Source organism: Brachypodium distachyon, chromosome 5 (genome assembly GCF_000005505.3).
Source record: "Brachypodium distachyon strain Bd21 chromosome 5, Brachypodium_distachyon_v3.0, whole genome shotgun sequence".
NCBI classification, from domain to species: Eukaryota; Viridiplantae; Streptophyta; class Magnoliopsida; order Poales; family Poaceae; genus Brachypodium; species Brachypodium distachyon.
This window is the reverse complement of record NC_016135.3, coordinates 6,257,632-6,280,055: the sequence shown is the minus strand read 5'-3', so window position 1 is coordinate 6,280,055 and position 22,424 is coordinate 6,257,632. Positions and strand designations below refer to the sequence as shown.

Here is a 22,424-nt window from a genome sequence, read left to right as displayed (position 1 = left end):
GAATCAAAGAACCAACCCAGTGGCAAACCTGTCCACTAACCTTCAAAACATATGGCCCATGACCATCGTTTACAGATTCAATAACCTTAGCCCCCATTGAAGTCATAGTGAACATGGCAATGTACTGGCGAATATGTTGAAAGAAGTGATTTGAAATCGCACTATCCCGTGAAGTTAATAGATCCATGAGGGGCTGTGTAGGTGGGTCGTAATGTGGAAGGATGATGCTGCCTCCTTTGCAGCACAAATTGTATGTCGGATTCGAGGTATGCCTCTCTCTACGAACAAGCTCGTTATACCAAAAGAAAGAACCACAATGTGTACAATTATGTTGGGGCCTCCAAGATATAAGGGCGTAAAAATTGTTCCTGTAAGGAGTGTTAAGAATGTATTGAGGTCATGCCAAGGTGTCACCTCTGATTACTGACTTGATGTACATAAAGAGGAATGTATTTTGTGCGATGGATGGGCCTGAAGTGGAGCGTGTTCGTGCCGGAGGCTGTTGGGTGTTAGATTGCACTTGATCTACATCAAGGAGAAGAGAAGAATGGGCCGGATAGAGTGTAGGAAGTATGGAGCAACATTTGCCTGAGCACTCATGTATGGAGAACTAACCTCCACCTGTAATCGCAAGCCTACGCCTACGGCGAGACCCTGCTGCAGCAGATTGACCGGGTTGAGGAACTGCAACGGGTGACGTCTGGCACCGCCGACGGCCACTTCGTCCACGTGGAACCCCACGATGAGGTGTATAATGTGAAGACTTTCTCCACTATCCATGCCGAGGAACTTGTAAATAAAACAAAAGGCACTATTGGGAGGTCTAGGCTACAGAGGGAATCATAAATCTGTGTGGGCACGATAGCTGCCTAATGCTGGCAAACAAATGTAAAACACAACAATGGGCAAGGCAACATGTAGAACGACTGAAAAAGGAGGCATGCCGAAGAAATACCGTCAGTACTCAGGAGTAGCCTCGCCGATGAAATCTATTATGGGATGTAGAAATCTTCTTCTCCCAACAAATGGCTGCAAGGAGGAGAGGCACATTAAACACTACAAATCGAAATCTTCTTCACCCAAATAATTTGCTACTGAATTTTTCTTCTCTGCAGCCCACTAAACATGAAGAATGACTGAAAAACGGGGCATACTGAATACACACCTGAGAAGCAGCCTTGCTGGATGGAATCAACTACGTGATGCGGAAATTTTCTCCACCCAAAAAATGGCTGCAGTGAGGAAATACAAATAAAACACCTCCAAATGAATTGAAAGAGATAAGGGTCAGCATAGATGAGCCAAAAACCTGTGAAATTCTCGGAAGAAGCTCGGGGAATTTTGTCACACCCGGCAAACATCAGGAGCAATGGCAACAATTGTCGAATGAGAAGTGGACATGGAGGGGTCTCATATACGGTTTGTAGCACAACAGATAGCCAATGGAATCCCTAAAAGCCATTAAATCGACGGAGTGCCTCTTCGCAGCCGCAACTAATGGCGGAATTGATTGGAGTTGCCGCAAGTAATGGTGGAATTGATTGGAGTTTGAGGGAGAAATAAAGTTAGCGGCTACACGGGAGATGAGAGGTTATCTGAAAAGGAGCAGCCGAGAGGACGGATCTGCGGCTGGTCGTCACAGCGGGCACCATGATCCCCTCTTCCTCTTCCTCCCTTCCCCGTGCGTACAACCAACAGTCACAGTGATTCTTTTTTTTTGTGCAATTGGACGTTTTTTGGGTGCAAGTGGAACATCGGCCCAGAGTCCAGTGCAGACTCTTGCATCCTTGACATGGGCTGGGCCTTCTCTGGATACGCCACTAACAGGGCTGGATCAAGCAGAAAGAAAGAAAAATGAGGACGTCTAGAGAGTGAATCTGAACCGTATAAACTTCATCCAATGGACTGAACATTTATGGTGACGTGGAGAACTATGCTTTCAGCTTGCAAACATTAACTACACTAAGTGGGGATGAACTTTATAGAGATTAAGAATTCCTCTTCCTCCCTTTCCCGTGCATACAACCAACAGTCACAACAATTCTTTTTTTTTGTGCAACTGGACGTTTTTTGGGTGCAAATGGAACATCGGCCCAGAGCCCAGTGTAGACTCCTGCATCCTTGACATGGGCTGGGCCTTCTCGGGATACACCACTAACAGGGCTGGATCAAGCAGGAAACAAAAAAAACTGAGGACGCCTAGAGAGTGAATCTGAACCATATAAACTTCATCCAATCGACTGAACATTTCTGGTGACGTGCAGAGCTGTGCTTTGAGCTTGCAAACATTAATTACACTAAGCGAGGATGAACTTTATAGACATTAAGGATACTCAAAGGAGTCATAACGGGAGTGATAAGAAGAGGGAATACAGTTCTCTCAAAGGTCAGTGAGCTGATTGATCCAGTCTCGGGATCATGGGATGTAGATCTTATCAACGACATTTTTTGGCCCATTGATGCTCAGCGAATTTTGCAAGTCCCCATTGCTCGATCAAATATTGAAGATTTTGTTGCCTGGCACCATAATAAATCGGGGATTTTTTCTGTTCGTTCAGCATACCATGTCGAATGGGAACACCAACATGGCAAGAAGCTCTGGCGTACTCATGGGGCTGGTGCACCCCACCTGGAAGAAGCTATGGCGTTTGAAAGTACCAGCAAAAGTAAAAATATTTGCTTGGAAAGGATTGTACAATACAGTCCCGTGTCTCGCGGTTTTGGCTAAGGCTAACAGGCATATTCCGGTTAGTTCCCAATTCCCTACCTGCGTTATGGAGGCTGAGGATCTTCGGCATGTTCTGTTTACCTGTACGCGGGCAAAGGAAGTGTAGACAGCCCTTGGTCTTAATGATCTAATTGCCAGAAGCCTGACTACAGACCGAGCTAGATCCTCGGTTCTTGAAGATCTCCTGGGTGGTAGCTATGCACGGAAAGCTTACATGACTCCAGTGCTTAATTCTGAGCTTGTAGCGGTGGCAAGCTGGTACATATGGTGGGAGAGAAGACAAAAGATGAAAGGAGAATTGATTCAACCTGCAACACGTTCAGCTTTGGCAATCCAAGCCTTGACGTCAGGCTTTCTCAAAATCTAGTGGAATGCAACGGCCGACTGGTGCAGTCATACATGATGCTAGTGGCAATTCTGTAGCAGCCGCAAACAATGTGATTTCGGTTGTCTATGATGCAACAATGGCGGAGGCTATGGCGCTCCAAAGAGGTATTCATCTGGCAAGCAGTGTCGGATGCTCGAGGTTGGTCATACAATCGGATTGCATTGACGTGGTAAAAGAAATGACAAGCGATCAACTGCCTTCTTCATCTGCTGCCTGCAGTTTATATTGACTGCCTAGAGGCTCTAAAGGAGTTCGAAAATGTTATCATAGAGCATTGTCCTAGAGAGGCAAATCAGGTTGCTCATGAGCCGGCGAGAATTGATCCACCGAGTTTGTGGTTGGACAATCCTCCTAGTTTTCTGTTACCTCTTCTTATTGACGATGTAACTTTGATTTAAGCCGTAATAAAGCTAGCCATGATGGCCTTTCCTCAAAAAACAAAAGCTTTCGTTAAGACAAGGCTTTGATCACAAATTACTATGTTAAGGTGTGATTTGTATGACATGAAACCACGAGCATTATGAAGTACTTTTGATAACGAATCTAGGGATACAAGTATTATGTCATATTTTATGAGAAGGGCGACTGGTGGCGGCCAGACGAAGGAGGCCGCGCAGGTGGTTGGCGGAGCCGGGAAGGGGTCAGACGACTCGCGGCGGCGGTGGTGGTGGGAGAGCAGGGGAAGCGGGCAGCGGCCTGGGGGCTTTGCTCGGAGGCGGGCACGCCCCACACATCGGGCTTGGGGGGCTTGGGTTTGCTTGCTTGACGAAGGAATAGTGAATAAGACGGGAGAGAGAGAAAATAACGGACAATGACATATTGGTTATAATTTTAACGAAGCTGACTTACCGAGTCCAACCATCACCACCAACTCCAATTTAATAGATAGTACTTCCTAAACCGAAGCATGAGCACTTTAGTCACACTTGGGCCAAAAAAAGTCTCAGCACTACCTAAACCAAAGTAGAGGGGGGAAAAATACCATCCTTCAAGTGCTAAAAAAAAAACACCCTCCTCCAAAGAATGGAGAGAACACTCATATTCAAGAATGGAGGTAGCAATAAGTTATTGATTCAATAATTTTGAGAGAAATATACTTTGCTAACCGGCACCTTTCTTGGAATGACCATGAGGGAGTCAATTTGACTTGTGTGACATGATCTTTGAGGTGGGCAAGGAAGTGCTATTAGAAAAGAAAAGCATATTTTTGTGCTTCAACTATTGCAAAAGCAGAGGTTTTAACTCTCTATTCTTTTGGTGTAAATCTCATCCTTAACGATGGCGCCCAGCCTTGGCCGAACCTATTATGATATGGCAACTTAAAAGACCTGCTAACAACTTTTCAGTTCAGAGTGAAGTTAAATACTCCTTCCGTATCAAATAAGTGACTTGAATTTTTATATATTCTTATATAAATCAACATCACTTATTTTGGGACGGAACGAGTATAAAAGTTGAGGGACAAAACTCATACAGTTGACTCTTAAAAATAACTTTGAACTGTGCCTAGGCTCCGCCTGAGAGAGTATCAGCGAGCGAAGATTTAGTCAGGCTTTATACATCTCACTACTTCCAGGAGAAATATCCAGTGGAAAATGGTATTGAGTGAAAACGCGCAAACTTTAATTTTGGAACGTCGGATGGAGAATGAACGATGTGGATGGAAGATGGGATGGTAAGCTGAGTCACTTAATCAGAAATTTACGGATAACCCCTCGGGTTACTTTATCTTCATGTTACGTCTCTCAATCTATCCTGATGCACGCCGCCGCAGCCTGAACGCCGCCGCCGTCACTTCGTATTCCCGGCGTGCCGAGCTTCCTCCGGCCACCACACCACCAAGAAGAAGCGCCCCCGAACATCTCCACGACACCAAGCGGTAGTTTGGCAGAGCTCAATACCTGTGTGCTCTTGTCTCGCGCTCAATCGCAGCTTGCCCTCCTGCTATCCCTGAGCTTGGAGCTCAATCCTGGATCGGCTTCATCAGGCGCTGCCTTTCCTTCGTTTCACCCTTCCGGTCAGCCGTCATTCGTCTCGCTCACGCACACATGCAGCTCAAGCGCCCCCGAACATCTTCGTTTCAAAAAACAACTCACATAGATTTGTCACTTCGATCAAAATAGCTCTCGTTTCAAATGCCTAACTACTCATATTGCACCAAAAGTAAATAGATGTGATTAGTTATTAGCCGCATGCGGGTGTTAAGAGAAAAATAAGATGTATTGTGAAACAAATGAAAATAAAAGTATACTCTCTCCGTCCCATATTAAATGACATACACTTTTTAGATACATTCATATTTAGATAAATTTGAGTCACTTAATACAAGACGGAGGAAATATGAGTTGTGTTGTACTCCCTCCGTCGCATAGTAAGTGATTCAAATTTTTCCAAATATGAATATATCTATACTTAAAAAACGTCTAGATACGCGATAGAAAATCACTTATGAGACGGAGGGAGTGCAACGGAGGAAATACTTAACGCGTGCAACTTTGCTGGGCCTCTATGAACGTGGTGGCTCCCTACTGCATCCGAGAAAAGCAATGCAGCTCCTTGTTTGCCGAAAAACAATGGCAACAGCATTCCTCAACAAAAATGCGATAGAAAATAACAAATCATAATACTAATATCGATTCCTCAAACAAGTCACATCAACTTAAAGAGAAATCGATAAAGAAACAGCTGCCGGTTCTATTGTATATATAGATTTTTATACACATTCACGAGGAAGCAGTTAACTTCCTTGTCTCCATGCCATCCAGTATCATATACTCCGTATCTCATAAGAACAAGGCTACAATACATAGCTTCATCGAAGTGCATAGATATATAAACAACCTGCTAAACAAGCTTTTAGACAATGGATCCTAAATTCAGGAGAGAGTCGATGTACTCCCTCCTTCTCATAATTCTTGCCTCAATTTTTTTTCAAATATGGATATATCTATTTCTAAAAAAAATCTAAAAAATGGTATTTTTCGATAAAAATTATGGAACGGAATACTCCAATAGTACATTGATACCAAATAAAATAATGCATCGTAGATCCAACTTGAGCATAGCTTGCTACTCCCCCAAAAAGCCCTACTACTAACCATCAGAAAATACCGTTCATCGTCACTGGGCTGTTCAAAAGTTTCAAATTCCCCATCACTTCCTTCAGTATATCAAGGGCATCACCTAACTTGATAGCTCGTCGATCCAACTTCTTTTTTTTTTTAAACCATCGTTGATCCAACTTGAGCATAGCTTGCTACTCCCCCCAAAAGCTCTATTAACCATCAGAATACTCTTCATCGTCACTGGGCTGTTCAAAAATTTCAAATTCCCCATCACTTCCTTCTGTATTATTAAGGGCATCACCTAACTTGATCTGTCCGTCTTCATTCACTGGAAAGCTGCGCAACACCCCATCAAGGTATCCAGTGGGAAAGCCTTCTCCAATTGTGTCTGATACATTTGATAGGAAAACAATTTGGGACCTCGTCCATGAAATAGTGGATTGAGACATAACATATTATGTTGTCAGTACTCAATACACATAATTCAACTTCGAACATTCATACATTAACGATGTAAAAGCTGAATCAAGGGTTGAGAAAAAAAAGTCAGTTACTGGCCGAGATACTGCAACTCTAGTACTGCTTCTGTTTATACTACAACCACAAATCTATAATTCAATAACTTGAAATTTTGAAATTCAAAAGAAAGAAAACCAACCAGTGCGCTCTAAGCAACCAGAACTAGTTTGGTTTGTCTATTCTTTGCTCCCCCAACAGAAAACTGAAAACTCTTGGTGAAATTGTGTTGCCTTTGAAACATAACAAAACTGACATTCAATCTGGACAACGCAAAGATGTAATGACATCCAACATTCAATCTGGGAAAAATAAAGATTTAATAACATACCAAAATCAGGGCACTATATTGTATCACGGATTAGTCACATACAACTATACAAGTTACCTAGTTGTGCCATGAGCCTGTCAATGCACATTAATCAATTATTGACATCCAACATTTCCTGTGTATATGAATTAATTACTGCAGAATGCGAGTGAAACGGTAGGACAGTGGGGTTGTATTGTTTTCTTTGTTAACCAACATAATATTTTTTACTGTCATCCCTCCATAGTATCCCAGGAGAGACAAAAAAGGAACGTCAATCAGCATCACCCATGCCAGGAGAAATGAACATAAAACATGAACAAAGTATGACTTCTTTTCTATGAGAAATCAAAATTGATCAATGGACTGTACCAAAAAGGATACATGAATCATGTAAAGAGAAATCACGAACATCCTCTGCCTACATAGATATAGTAAAGGATTAGTTTCTGCAGCACACATGGGATATTGGTGAAAGTAGGACATACCATAGGTGGAGAATCATAACCATCTGATTCCTCCTTATCCTCCTCTTCCTCATCATCAATATCTTCACAATCAAAGTTGTCCACTTGACCCTCAGATCCAGCATGTTTTTCAGGTGCTTCTGGAAAAAAAAGGGTTATAACAACCAGTATGGATATATGCTTAAGTATCTCTTTATGAAGAAACATATACAAATCAGACACACGGGCTGCCAACTGATCTGAACTTATGTCATGCCCATACAAAGAAAAGTAAAAAAAACTAGCATGCATGAAATAGGAAAATGAAAATTGAACCTATGTTTCTATGCATGTCTCACTTAGGTTGTGCACTCTGCATTCTAAAAGTTCCCTAAAAGAATTCACAGTACAAGAACAAGATAGAATGTGTACATGAATAAATGTGACAATAAGACAAGATTCTACTTGGACATGAAATTTTCTAACATGCTCTAGTACTGTGAACTTTAGGGGAGTAATTTGCATGCTCATATGTACTCAAACCTGCAATAGGTGCATGGCTGTGTATGAATCTAGGTTCATAAAATCTATGCCCGCATAAAATTAGCTTAACAAGAATTTTTTAAGCCTGGCAGCCATATATTCTTACTGCTATGCAGAAATATACATTATGTCTGCACAATGCCCGTCGCCTAGCGCCCATACGTATTGAACAATATGCATTTGGATAGTATTAAGTAAGATGAAACTGAATAAACCTTCATCGAATTCCTGCCTTTCCTTCAGTTGCTTAGATCTGCAAAGGTCTTCCTGCTTCTTGGACCTTTCAATAGCTTCACGGGCATCCCTCAAAAAGATTTTAGCATCTTCAATAGGACATAATGAAAGGAACCTTATGCTGAGTTGTGATCTCAAGATTTTAATCATTGGCTTCGAAAACCAACCTGTCGAATGCTACACAGGAGTTTGTAAATTTAGACACACAAAGGACTGTTGGTACAAGCTACGGATCAAGATTATTACGCAGATAATGATAATTATTCGTATTTGATCACAGTTGCAAGAAAAGATGCAACTTGTATTTGCTGGAGGCCAAGAGCCAGTATATATATACTCCCTCCATTCAATATTACTTGTCGAAACATTATCTAGACATTTTTTAGGCATAGATACATCCATATTTTGACAAATTTGAGACAACTAATATGGGACGGAGGGAGTACACGAATAGGTGTGATAAATATGCAGTCAACTCCTTATACAACGGGGAAAGTACAGACCAAACACCAAAATCTGCAAGCAACCATCGTAACCAAGTCACCTCTGCGGTCAAAAGAGCCATAGCTCGGCAACTAAGCCTCTGCACTCAAACTGGAAAATGCAGACTGTATCTTCCAGGCAATGAGAGAATCACCAAAGAAAACAAAGTAAGCAATGAGAGAATCATCAACAAAAACAAAGTAAGCAGAGAGCGACCGACGGTCCGAAGGATCACTAGCCCGAGTAGCATCCAAATATGCGAGGAGCTGTAACAAACTGGAGCATGGGAAGAGAAGACGATGAGAGATAGTCCCAAGAACATATCGTACAACCCGAAGGAGGGGACCATGGTGAACCTGAGTGGGAGAAGAGACAACTGAGTCAAGATGTGAACTGGATAGAAGATATCTGGACAAGTGACAACTAGATAGACAAGACTCCAAACAAGATGACCATGACGAGTCTGATCAGGAAGAGACTCACCATCAGAAGCTCATGGGTGGACATTAAGCTCCATCGTAGTCTCAACAGTACGCTCAACAGTAAGAGCAGCATGAACAAGAAGATCCTGGATGTACTTGTCTTGGAGATAAAGACATCTGAGGTGGAGCAAACCTCAGCGCAAGGAAGTAGCAAAGATGACTAAAATCGGACATAAGAACACTAAGACGAGCCTTCACAAAGGCAATGTACTCAAGAGTCACCTCCGCAGATAATCATGTGATCGACATGCAGAAGAAGAGTCCAACCACAGGACGAAATGGGAACAAAAGGCAAGGGGGTCATGATCACTCATTGAAAAGCCAGCAGCTGTGACCACAAAAGTGAAGCAAGCACGAGGGGCCTGCTTAAGACCATGAAGAGAGCGATGAAGACAACACACCATGCCATCAGGAGCAGAATACACAGATGATGGATGCACGTTAACCTCCTCACGCAATTCAGAGTTAAGGAAGGCATTATTGGCATCAAGCTGAGACGAACCAGTGATGAACAGAAGCCATCGTAAAAGAGTACAAACAGTTGTCATGTGAGCCATAGGAGCAAACGTTTCATCACGGTCACAACCATGCTTTTGCTGAAAGCCATGAGCCACAAGACAAACCTTGTAGTGCTCAAGAGAACCATCAGAGCAGGTCCTAACTGTATAGACCCACTTCACCACTTGCAAGTGATGGAACATACATGTGGAGGAAGAGAAACAAGATCCCACATGCCCGTGCGCTCAAGGGCAGCAAGATCCTCTGCTATCGCATGTTGTCATTCCTCATGAACAACATCATCAAGGTAGGAGGTCGGCTTATAAAGAGCTGCCCCAGCAAAACCATACCAGTCAATTGGCGAACTCAGAACCATGTAGGCCATATGTAGGAGAAGGTGGCACATCAGAAGAGGAAGATGGCTCACTAGGAGAGGCTGGCATGGCAGAAGACACGTCTGCGACAGGAGAAAGCGACACATCAGAAAAAGATGGCGCATCAGGAGAAGACAACACATGGGAGAGGAGAAGATAACATATCAGGAGGAGCCTCAGGACTGAAGCACCTGGAGACGCTGGCGGAGAGCCCGCAACAGGAACATGTGCAGACTCAGTGGGACGGGTGGATGAGGATAACCACCAGGAGAAAGGTGGCCATCACCGCCAGTGTAAGCCACTGGAGAAAACAAGGCACTCACACGAGGAACAGGCGGTGCAACAGTCAATGTAGCAGGCGGTTGAGCAGCGAGTACAGAGGAAAGTGCTAGTACACCAGCGCCATGCAGACAAGTCTCTCAGTGTGTGTCTCTGTAATTGCCTCCAAACGAAACACGAGGGTAGCTGGCAAAGAACTGGGCACGTCGAGGCTCAAACTCAGAATGGAGCCGCGTCAAACACTCATACACACACTGGAACTCTAGATCAGCATCAATAGCCAGACAACACGGACAGGAGCGACAGCAAGCAGTGCGAAAAACATCCAGCTGATGCCAGACAGTCGAACTCTGAGCGAAGAACTCATAAGCGGTGGTATCAGCCAGCTAACAAGAGTGCTCCTGGCCAACCACAGACAGGTATAGAACATCGCCAGAGAGCTCATGGAGGTGAGGAAGACGATTACACTGAAGGCCAAAATCTCAGAGTAAAACTGAGTGTGGATGGACTGCAGTTCCTGACATGAGCCTAGAGCCTCCTGGTAGACCATGATAACCTGATCATAAGAAGCATAACTAGTAGCTTTATCAGCAAAAATGTAGCTGATGGCAGCAGAGGCTCCACCAGAAGAACAGGGGAAGGTGGACAAGAGACCTTGCTAGAGACGACACTCCAGTGTCGAAGTCTGCGAATGTGGAGGCGCATGTGCAAGACGAAGTCGTTGTAGTTAACACCATCAAAAATCACCAAGGCAGGATAGTATTGCTCGATGATGACGACATTATACCTGTTTTTTTTTCTTTACTTTTTCTTGTGTCTTACTCCCTCTGTTCCATAAATTAAGGCCTATATTGTTTGCTTTGACCGAGCCTTTGACCAAGAATTAGTCTATTAATATATAATTTTTGTGTAATAAAATTGATATCATTGTGTTCGTATTCACAAGTACTTGTTTATAGTTATGATTTGTATCACATAGTCACTCAGGCGGATCCGGCAGCAGGCAGTGGCGGTGGTCCTCCGACAAAGAGATGTTGGAGAAGGGCCTTTTTCCTAACCTCTGATGCCAGTGATTGGAGCAGATTGATCTTGATCTGTGGGGAAATCAAGCAGGCAGATGATTGGAGAAATTGAGCGGGGTGGGATGGAGAAATAGATCGGGAAGATCGATTTATCAAGACTTCGAGAGATCGATTGCGGTTACCGTTCTGGATCAGGAGACTGGAAAATCAAACTATTACGGAATAGAGCATGAGTTGTATGTGCCAGAAAAAAAAACCTTGGATACTGATACCATGTGAGCAAATATGCAACTTGTATTTCCTGGAGAACAAGGTCCAGTATATATATACAAATACAGGTGTGCTAAATATGCAGGAAATCCCTTATACAGTGAGGAAAACACTACACAACAAACACATGGAAAGAATATACAACTCTAGCAATAGTATAGTTGAGTAAGATTGGTATAAATTAAAAGTAATCAATGAAAGTACGGGAGCCAGCTGCAGTACAAACTAGCCGGTCTGTACTATTTTTCTTGAACAAGATATTTCTAATGATTGTACAAGGAGCTCATAAGAAAACTGACATGGAGAGCATTATGTTTCACCCAAATAACACCTCATGATTCATTCAGACACTAGAAGGTAAGTAACAGTAAGGATGTCATGCCAAACAATTTTTTATGTTCTACACAGATAGGCAGAATTTCTATGTAGGACAGAGGTAATAAAGGCGACGTATCCAGTGAAAACCCTCAATGGGTGCAAAATTGCAAACTTCGTCCGTCCACCGTTCGATCTCGAAGATGTGGTCCAGATCTGAGGTGGGAGTCTACCCATCACTTAAACGCTATTTTGCAGAAACCCCCTCACACGCCCTGCTTTTTTCTCCTCCTGGTCGTGCGAGTCTTCCCATTCCCCACCCGATCCAGCGACGATTCTGGCCGCCGGCAACCCACCCTTGTCCCCGCGCCGGCAGCCGGCGACCGGCGACCAGCCCTCTCCTCGCTACCCGGCCGGAGCTCTACATCTCTCCTCGGCCGCCCCACTCCTTTCCTATCGACGGAAGTCAGAGACGACGACGATGGCGCCGGCCCCACGATCCGGCGAACGGGGCGGCATCTCGGCCTGACGTCCACGGCGCTGCACCACGCGGTGCCAGAGGCGGCACTGTCCCCCTGCTCCGTCCACCCTACGGCCTAGTGCGCCGGCGACCACTGCGCTGCCCACCACCCAACGGCACGGCGCGACAGCAACCTGGCGTTTGCGCAAAAATAAAAAAGACAGCAACCTGGCGGCAGCGGTGGAGTCGTGGAGAGCTGCCCCCAGCAAGGGAGACCGTACGGCTACGGTCACCATGCCGCGTGGTGTTGCCCCAGACGACGGCTACTTGGGTAGTTGGACTGAATATTGGTGTTCTTCTTAACTGAATTTTGGTGTTGAAGTGTACTGAACGAGCTGCACTGAAACTCTGTGATGTTTGGGCTGAATGAAGACGAGCAGTGGCTGTAACTTCACCATCATGGATGTATAAATGCTTGATGTTTTTCGGTACCTGAATCAATGTAAATGTGCAGAAATTTCTTGAATGGATGTGAGTGTACAGAAATGCAGAAATTACTTTTGTGTTCTCCTGTGGTTTCTTGAATGATACTTACACAAATTGGGGCCCTCGAAGTTCTCTTTTTTGGTGTGCTGAAGCCATCCAAACTGATCAGAGGATGAATTTCTGTATCATGGCTTGCAGCCTCATTGCAGTCTTGGGAGGCGGAGGCAGAGCTTTGGGCATCACGGCCCGCGGCGGACGCACAGCTCCAGTCATCAAGTACGGGCGACCTGTGCATCACGGCATGTGGCAGCCTGGGTATCACGGTCGGCGTTGGAGCGTGGGGAATCACGGCCGAGGGACCTCGAAACAGGGCAGCGTGGGGCGGCGCAGCATCGAACAGGGCATCACGCGCCGGCGGAGTACCGAGCGGCGGCGGAGCTCGGGGCCGCGGAGCACCAAGCAGTGGGGGAGCGCGGAGCCACTAAGGACCGGACTGGGGAGCACGGTGTGGCGCTGCACCGGACGGAGGAAGAGCAGGTCGAGGATCCATAGCAGCGGCAGAAAGGAAAGGTCGTCGAATCGTTTTCCAACACAAAGGGCGACCACGAGGAGAAAAAAGCAGTGCGTGGGAGGGGATTTCTGCAAAATACGTTTAAGTGATGGGAAGACTCCCACCTCTGATCTGGACCACATCTTCGAGATCTAACGGTGGACGGACGAAGTTTGCAAGTTTGCACCCATTGAGAGTTTTCACTGGATACGTCGCCGGTAATAAAAAGCCTCACAGAAGATATCTTAGTTACTCACTGAGCAAGTTGGTTGATGAGAAGGCTTTCTAATTTCTGCTTGAATGAAGTCGTCCTTCAGTTCAAATAATTGCAGGAAGATGAAACTCTTGGATGGCATCCTTTCAAGCTTGCACATCTCTGACCACTTTTCAGATCTTAAGTGCCAAAAGAAAAGAAAAATGTTTGAGATTAGAACTGGCACGTGCCAAAAGAATTCAACACCTCCCATGCACGTGATGTTTGAGATTAACACATGTATCCTCTATATTTGTTTGGTCTACATACCCATTAAGGAATTTCTACTATTTAAAATCACTTATACTACTAAGTACCACCCAAATTACAATTAGAATTGGCAGCAACTATGCTCATTATCAGTATGCCCGAAAACTTCATACAATACAGTCTGATGCAACACAATATAAATAAAGTACCTAACTCGCCTTCAAACACAGCTCCTCACAATTTTCCATGTTAACATTTACTACAACAATCGGTTAACTTCGTTTATTCAAATGATGAAAATTCTGTGTATTTCTCTTGAAAATTCTGTGTTGTAGAAACATGTTATTATTCCTCACATCTTAGAAACCTACTGTTAGGAATTGGTATAGTTATTCACTGTTTGGGGTACTCTTGAAATTTGGACAGACATTTAAATTGAATTGCAAAAATATATATTATCTTGTAATCTTGTAATTGACTAAAATGAACTTGCATTTGTTGGATTCAGGTGGACATAGGAGGTATGGCATGAATATCGGGATGAGGTTTAAAAGGACATGCCCTTTACAAGGTGTATGTCGTTTAGAACATGGGCACAGAGTAGGGCACGCAGATTTTTTTCACTAAGTTCTTTCACCAGTAAAAGGCTAAGAATATAGTTGTATGAAATATTTTGACAAAAAGGCACTAAGACAGGAAAGAATGTAGAAGATGAGAATTATGAAGTATTTTGAAAAAAAGGGCACCAATGCAGGAAAAAAATGGGGCAGATGTGAGCAGATCTTTAAAATGAATGATGCAGTGATATGATATTGTCTAAAAAATGCAAGCTAAAAGAAAGATATACGACTCACCCACAATGCTCTTTTGTTTGAAGATTCCTTAGCTGAGGAGGCAGGCGAAAATCAATCATCTGATATCTAGCAAACGAACAGCATTTTTTCAATTTAAATGGCTAGAAATGTAGTTACAAGACAAAAACAAAATGTAAATTAGAAATAACAACTAGTCCTTGATCCTTGGGCTAAGTTCATAATGAGAGTCTCAAATGTTCAGATTTAGCAGGTACTTCACTCGAATTGAAAGACGGAAGCATAGACCTAACAAAAAATGGAGGACAGCAATACTACTAAGTGCTACTTTGTTCCGAAAAAGTAAACATGAAAAGGGGAATCAAATGCTACTTTCCCGACTTATGCATTACACTCCTATTGCCAACTGCGTTCTAGTCCCACTACAATAAGATGGTATGATAATTATCTCTGACATGTGCAAGTTTACAACTAGTAATGCCAAATTGGCAATGAAATGGCCTTTTAGTGGTACAGAAGTCGCAGTATGTCTGTTTCAATTTCTGTTTATGTTTTTCTATCGAGAGGTAATAATGACCATGGTGATGGATGAAACAAACAAGAGAAACTACATAGCAAAGTTATTTCCAATCTTTCCATTTTTCCTATTTGGGAAAATTGTAAATGTACGATTAAAACCCCAGAGAAAGAACTAAAGCTACGATACCCACTATCATTTGCACTCAATGATCAATCAAGTCTTTCTGTTGCCGTGACAAAACAGATGGAATGTTGAGATGTCACTATCCTTTTCACTATAATTGTCCTCAGCCCACCATAAGCAGTCTAAGAAACCACAAAATTTAACAATAAAAGTTAGAAATGACCATCCATACCCCAATAAGTTGACAGGGTACAATCACCTAGGCTCTTTGAAAGCATTTACATAAGGAAACAGGTTGGAAATATAGCAATAGTTGCACTGTAGATTTCTCCTCTTTAAAAACATGATAGCGGTAGTCAAACAATGTGTTGAGCAAAATCTATTTGTCTAGTATAGTTCAGCAAGAGTTCCCATTTCAAATTATGCTTTGGGGGTTGTTCATACTTCATAGGTTCTGCACAGAGCAGGCAATTGCTACTTCATACTCCATACTTTCCTCAATACATGGCGTATTAGGTTTTGTTAAGACATGGTTTTGACCAAGAATTACTTCATTAATATGTGATTTATATGATACGAGACCACAATTATCACCAAGTACTTTTGAAGAAGAATCTGGTGAATAAATTTCACATCAAGAAAACCACATGTTAATGAAGTAATTCTTGGTCAAAGTCTTATCTAAAGAAACCGAACACACCATTTATTGAGAAGAGGGGGTAGTTTCAAGGAAACTAACTACTAAGAAAACAAATATGTTACAAGAAGCTGGTGCTTACATTCGTGACTCGGGATCTTTACGAGGATCGTATTCTTTTCTGATCCAGAATTTACCAAAGGGACCAGTAGAGAAGTAGTATCCAGCTTTAAACAGAAGGCTGAGCAAGCATAAGAAAAGAAACAAAATGAGATGAAGCATTCAATGGTTGAAAGAGACTAAGACACATCAAAATACAAGTCAAATCCACAAGAGTGAAAGAAACAATGAAACCTTTTAAACTGGCCTTGTGACACCTGCACACCCTCATCAAGCAAACGTTCATAAAGTGACTGTCTTGGCCACACAGGACGCTCCTCAAACAATTTGCACATAGCCATCTGCCAACCCCACTCTGGTGACTTCTTTGGTATGTGGTCTTCCCAATTAATCTTCTTAGGAACAGGTAAATGCCACTCAAGGAAACAAAGAAAGCAAGGACAATATTTTAAATTACATGATGGCCAGGGTTCGAGAGGGGTAAAAAAACAAAATATAGCTCGAGGAAGTGAAGAAGAATATAAGATTTTTTGCTGAGAAGAATATCTGAGATTCTCAAATATAAGAGGATGTTCTTGTAATCTTTATTTTAGTCCTTTTCTACCCTCGACCACTGAAAGTAGCAATGAACACTAGTGGCATGCATCTGATCGCAAATACACGCAAACTCAGGTGGCAGATCCAACATTTCATAAACCCAGAGTAACATGTAAGATTTTCTTTTCTTATTTGTTGTACGAAACAACATTGAAAAATTTGATAGTACGATCTAAAAAAAAGGATATCTTGAATGTCGAAAGAAAGAGCAAGGGTTGGTTCAATATCCATCTGCAACCAAAGAAAAATCAGCCATAATTAATCCAGTCAATAAGCTGTTTCACACCAAATACAATGGAGGCATCTCCCATGAACAAGGCAATAGAGGAGAGGAGAGGGATGAGAGGAAGTGGTGGCAAGAATGTCCAAAATGCTATAGAAGTATGCCTGGTAATTTAAAGAGTGCTATGAAGACAAAATTCCCCTGAAATTTAATGGGACAGAGGCAATCTTTCTCACAAAAATTGATCATAACTCCACAAAACTTTCAACAGTAAATAGCAGGGATATGGTATAGAGGTAAGTGTGAGCAGTTACAGGTGGTATATCACCTATTACTAAATGCTATGCTTTCAAAATGATAAACGGTAGATCACCAAATGGAGTAGTCAAAGTTATGGCGAAGTTTAATGTGGTGAAAATAAAAATGAAAGATAAGAGAAATCAAAACAGGAAACGCTGTTCTAGTTACCAACCTTTGTGACATTGATAGCCACTATCAAGTTATTGGTAGGTCTATCTTCACAAGATACAGCAATCAGAAAAATTGTTTGCTCTTACATCTGGCTTTCACAACAAGATACATATTGGCTTCCACAATAAGCTATCAAGAAGGCAGGTTTGCCAGCACCACAGAACACGGATGATAAGAGTATTGACTTCAAATGTAAATGAGGACAGAGGGACGGGCATAAGGCAGATAAGTAGAAGGCAAGAAGCTAGAAAAGCTCAGAAGTTTGTAACAAACTACAGTGCCTGTCTAGGATGTATACGAAACTTATGTTATACTACATGAAAATGGGATTGGATACAGTAAGTACATACTCTACATTTCGTCGACCATACCATTGTTCCTTGGGTGGTTCACCTGTAGGTTTATGTTCACAGGTTCTCTTTTACTGTTGTGGTTGTATTGTTTTTCCCTCGTCTGAAAGTTTGAGCTAGCAGTGACTAAACCCTTAGCAATATCCTCACATGAAACAGCATAAATTCAAAACACATTGTTTAGTTGTGTGTTCTCTATAACTAGCTGAATTTCCAGATGTTGCTACTGAAAAAGAAAAATCACACTCCCCAGTTGGCCAGTTCTAACTCTATTAGAAATCCTATTTTTAGGGAAGGTACTCACCAACTCCATCTTTTACGTGAAGAAAATAGTGATGTATATAAATACTGCTTTCAAGGGCTTTCAGATTGGGAAGCCTGTCGCTAACCTCTTACTGCCAATTAGAGCATTGGTAAGAAAGAGAGAACAGATTATAATTTCCCCAAAAGAAGTAAAATGATATCACAATAATATTTCGGTAGACATTCATGAATCAGGAGAACCTAAAGTCACTGTTCCAGATAAAAAAAATATAGAAGAAGTACATACAAGCAGGATATACCTCCCACCGATGACGTACAACTCCCCTTTGCATGCTCTTCGATAGTGCATTGGACGATGCTAGAAGCCTAAAAAAAAATACCGTCAAGTATAGTACTTTAATGACAACTACCTTTTCATGGATATAGTATTTCAGAAAAGTTGAATAAAACTAGTATTCAATGTCATTGCCAACTGTGAAACAATCATCACTTACGCTATCTTTGTCGGACTATCCTTTATTGAGAAGAGTGGTGGTATTAACATCATGGCATCTTCATCATCAGTTTCTAGATCTCCTACCTTATCTGCCACGCAGAAGAGGAAAGGAGTGATCAGAAATAGTAACATTACTAGAATCCATTTCATCATTGAAGTACAGAAAGTCTGAAAGTAATATACCCCTGCCTAAATCATCTTTACTACTCGGACAATCTGGCCGGTTTCTTTTTCTCACGTTAGCAGCTTGCACTGGAACAACATGTTGAAAATCTGCCATACCTGCATAACTTGTACATGAGCAAAACGAGAATGATGACAAGTGTACCAGCTCAACGATACATGCCTCCGTGCAAGTATTTCCTTGAATTTACACTCGTTTAACTCAGTTGTGCTTCTCAATAACTGGACGTCATGCATTTTAGAGCCCAAAGGTTATCAACTAGATCTAATACCTTAATTTGAGCAAGGCATATCAGAACCTGTCTCCAATCATTCAAAAAGAACATAACTTTATAAAGCCTATTTCGATTTAATTTTATCTCATTGCAGATTATGGTACTTCAATAATGGTGAAAAATCAGCTGGGTACAAAACAAATGACGAAAAATGTGAACAGGTCTGTTTGTCTCTTCCATGAACTAAATCCATACCACAACTTCTAACTGGTCCAAAAAACCGAGTATATGGACATGGCAGCTATTCTACAAGTGTAACAAAAGGACAAGGCATTTCATCGAACAGGTTGCCCTTAAGCGTTCACCTTCAAAATAGTAGGCGTTTCGGACCCGTGCCACCACCTCAGCACGCGGCGGCGCGTCATCACCTTTGGGTCTGGAGAGGCGAAGGAGTAGGCCAGTGGAGGCCCGGGGCTCACCGAAGGCCGGGTGGCAATAGGGGTCCTCTGGACGGAAGCGGAGCTCGAGACGGGACTTGGAACTCCGGACCTACGGTAGAAACGAGGACAAACGGAAGTCGTATGTCAGTCTGCTCTCGCTGCCTAATTGAAGCGAGAGTCATCAGGGTTGAAGGGCAGTACCTTGGCGATGGTGGGGAGGCCGCCAAGGGTATGGGCGGCGCGAGCGGGACTGGAGGGGTAACCCGGGTAGTGCACGGCGAAGGCCTCGGCACCAGGGAGTAAGCCGTTGACGGCGCCGTTCGTGATGATGGACGGCGACTGCGGCGCCGCCGCCGTGGGATCGACAGGGGAGGTCATCTGGGTGCCAGCCAAGAGGGATGGCGCTCGGAACGGCAATTTTTTATTATAAAATCGATTCTACAGAATAGGAGGTCATCTTTGCCCGGCACTGGCAGGCCGCCCTCCGTGCAATGCTAGGGTGTTTGGTTTCACTGATGTCTACAGCCAACACCGCACGGGAGATACAGCAGCAGCCGTGCAGGCATCCACGATGCAAACCATGCTTCGAGCCCAGTGTCTGGGGATACCGAAGCTGCAGCCGGAAGGGGAGGGGAAGAAGCGGCCGGCGGCCGGCGCCGGAGGAACGGACAGCGGCGGAGGAGAAGGACCAGACGAGGAAGAACCCGGGCAGCAGCTCCCTCGGAAGAGCGATGCCCCCGGACGAGCGGCGCCGCCAGTCGACGGCGACTACGGGCGTGGAAAACCCGGGGTCGAGAGGAATGAGGGTAGGAGGCGGCGATTGAGGAACAGAGGAAGAGGGAGGTGGCCGACGAAGAAGGAACCAACGAGGAGACGCGTCTGCAGCCAACGACGATCCTGGCGGAGGCCTATTTTTGCACGCGGGCTGCAATAGGCCCAGGAAACCAAACAGAATTTATCAGGCCCAGTGCGAGTCAGCGGTTTCGCAGTCTTCATTTGTTCTCCCGGCCACAGTGGATGACTCCAAAATTATGAGACTACTGCAGCTTGTACAAAGATGATGTCCTGCAATTTCGTTGCCGAATGCTTGAAGGAATGTCAACATACGAAAAATGTATAGTGTAGTCGATTTCGAAGAGCCATAATGGAGCTTTAGTTTTATCTAGGATCTTCGTTATTTATGGTTTTTTTTTCCAGGAATACACCAAGGATGGTGTATCATCGTTTAAAGAGAAAGACCACGATGCGGTAGTACAACGAGTTAATTACAACTTAACCCGGATCTATCCACTCAATCCCCCCTAACGACCCCTCCATTGAATTCTTCAGAAGACCTGCCCGGGTCCAGCACTCTCCCTCTCTCCTAATCTCCAACAGAATTGATCTACTCCTAGGCAAAACTCCATTGAAGACCACGTTGTTATGGTGTTTCCAGATTGACCACCAGACGAGGATCGTAGCAGTGGCTACATTTCGACGTCGTTTACCTTGGACATCAATCGTCGTCCACCAACCTAGCAAGCTAGAAACCACGGAAGGAAACCAGTCCCCTCTATCCCAGCCTTGAACGATACGAGCCCAAGCCTCTCTAGCTACAACGCAGCCAAGCAGGATGTGATCAATCGTCTCCGGCTCCTGGTTGATACGGGTGCGGGTGGCCCGATCTTTCGATGAGATTGGTAACTCTCGATTTGGGTAGGAGGTGACGTTGACGATCCGACTACGGCCTACGGGGCAGCGCCTTAGCAATCGATACACCTAAACAAAACCCAAGGCTCCTTAGGGGGGCTCAAGGGTATATAAAGGAGGAGAGAGAGATATTTTCGTCCACCTTGAATAAGGAGTCCGAAATCCAACTCTATCTCTAACTTTCCTAACAAACTACAACTCTTTAGGAAACAGAAAAACAGATCCGTCAGCTTGTTTTGTCCGCCACGGTCAGCACGAGTCGAATCTCTTGATGGGGCCAGATCCGTTGGAAAGGTCTTGTAATTACCTTTCCAACAAGTACTTGTTTGCTTGATTTGGACTCCGGATGCGGCCTGGGTGATTAAAACAAATTCGAGTCTCCTGACAGCTCGGACCCGAATCGGATTCAACTTTAATTCGTGATATCTTTCTCTAGCAAGCTCCGAATCATGTGCCGTTTGATTTGTTGGAAAGTACACTTGATAGGCTTCATTTTGAATCTCCCTTTGCAGGCTATAACACTTCATCTTCACTTTGGACTTGTAAAGTTCAATAAGATGCCTACATAATAAGATTACACAGAATAGTAGCTCCGCCTCTTTGCAAGTAACATATTGAAAACATTTTGTGATTGAATTCACCTGATTATAATTATTAGAGACACCAACAATTAGGGTTCTAATGGTCGTATCCATGGTTAGCATGTCCATGTCACTGGTCACAAAAAGGACAACGCTCCGGATGATCCAACCCCCTCCGCTGCAACTTGTCCGCCGTCCAACAACAACCTTGCAAAGCCAGCCACACGAAGAACTTGTATCGGCCTAGCGCCTTGGATTTCCATACCAGATCAGCCCCGGGCATAGAGATGCGACCAACGAATAAGGCTCTATAAGCCGAGTTGGAAGAGTAAACCCCATTCCCCACCCATCTCCAGCGGAAAGAATCTTGACCCGGCGTTAGGATCGTCTGTCGAGTCTGGTCCCAAATCAGGAAGAATTCCTGCAATGCCTGAGACCCTATGTTGGGCCTCAATTGTCAGCACCACGCCTGTCCCTACAGCCCCTCGGCGACCGAAAGCGGCCCGCAGTGTGGACGTCTAGCCTCAAACAGGCTCAGGGCAATCTCCTTCACTCTCTGCCCATCAAGCCATGGATCCGTACAAAAATCAGTGCCCGTACCATCACGAAGGACAGAAACCGTAGCGGCCTCGAAAATCTCCTAGGCCTACCTCGGCACCTCGGTCAGGGCTCAGTCCTCTGGTGCCAGCACCATCGTGCACATAGCGCTGAATTGAGAGCGCGGAGATTCGGAACACCAAGGCCGCCCAACTCCTTCAGCGTGCACACACGATCCCAGGCAACCAAACAGT

At 43.9% G+C, this 22,424-nt stretch overlaps 1 protein-coding gene across 1 annotated transcript; it reads right to left on the bottom strand.

The window, feature by feature from the left end:
* Positions 1–5,790: 5,790 nt before the first annotated feature.
* Positions 5,791–20,230, bottom strand: LOC100838866 (general transcription factor 3C polypeptide 5). The gene is made up of 14 exons (XM_010241440.3): positions 19,565–20,230; positions 19,289–19,472; positions 18,709–18,807; positions 18,524–18,614; positions 18,329–18,395; positions 16,910–16,952; positions 16,359–16,530; positions 16,147–16,245; positions 14,767–14,832; positions 13,707–13,842; positions 8,212–8,407; positions 7,496–7,614; positions 7,392–7,428; positions 5,791–6,569 (listed from the first exon to the last, which is right to left on the bottom strand). Exons 1-14 carry the CDS (start codon positions 19,739–19,741, stop codon positions 6,394–6,396), a joined length of 1,662 nt encoding a protein of 553 aa, XP_010239742.1. The 5' UTR covers positions 19,742–20,230; the 3' UTR covers positions 5,791–6,393.
* Between the last annotated feature and the right edge of the window lie 2,194 nt (positions 20,231–22,424).

What these genes read in the sequence shown, in the direction of transcription:
- LOC100838866 (XM_010241440.3), bottom strand. Translation starts at nt 19,741, where the DNA reads ATGACCTCCCCTGTCGATCCCACGGCGGCGGCGCCGCAGTCGCCGTCC. An exon ending in GATAGTCCGACAAAGATAGC is followed by an intron (nt 18,396 to 18,523) that starts GTAAGTGATGAT and finishes ATTTTTTTTTAG; the next exon opens with GCTTCTAGCATCGTCCAATG. An exon ending in CAAACAAAAGAGCATTGTGG is followed by an intron (nt 13,843 to 14,766) that starts GTGAGTCGTATA and finishes TTGGCACTTAAG; the next exon opens with ATCTGAAAAGTGGTCAGAGA.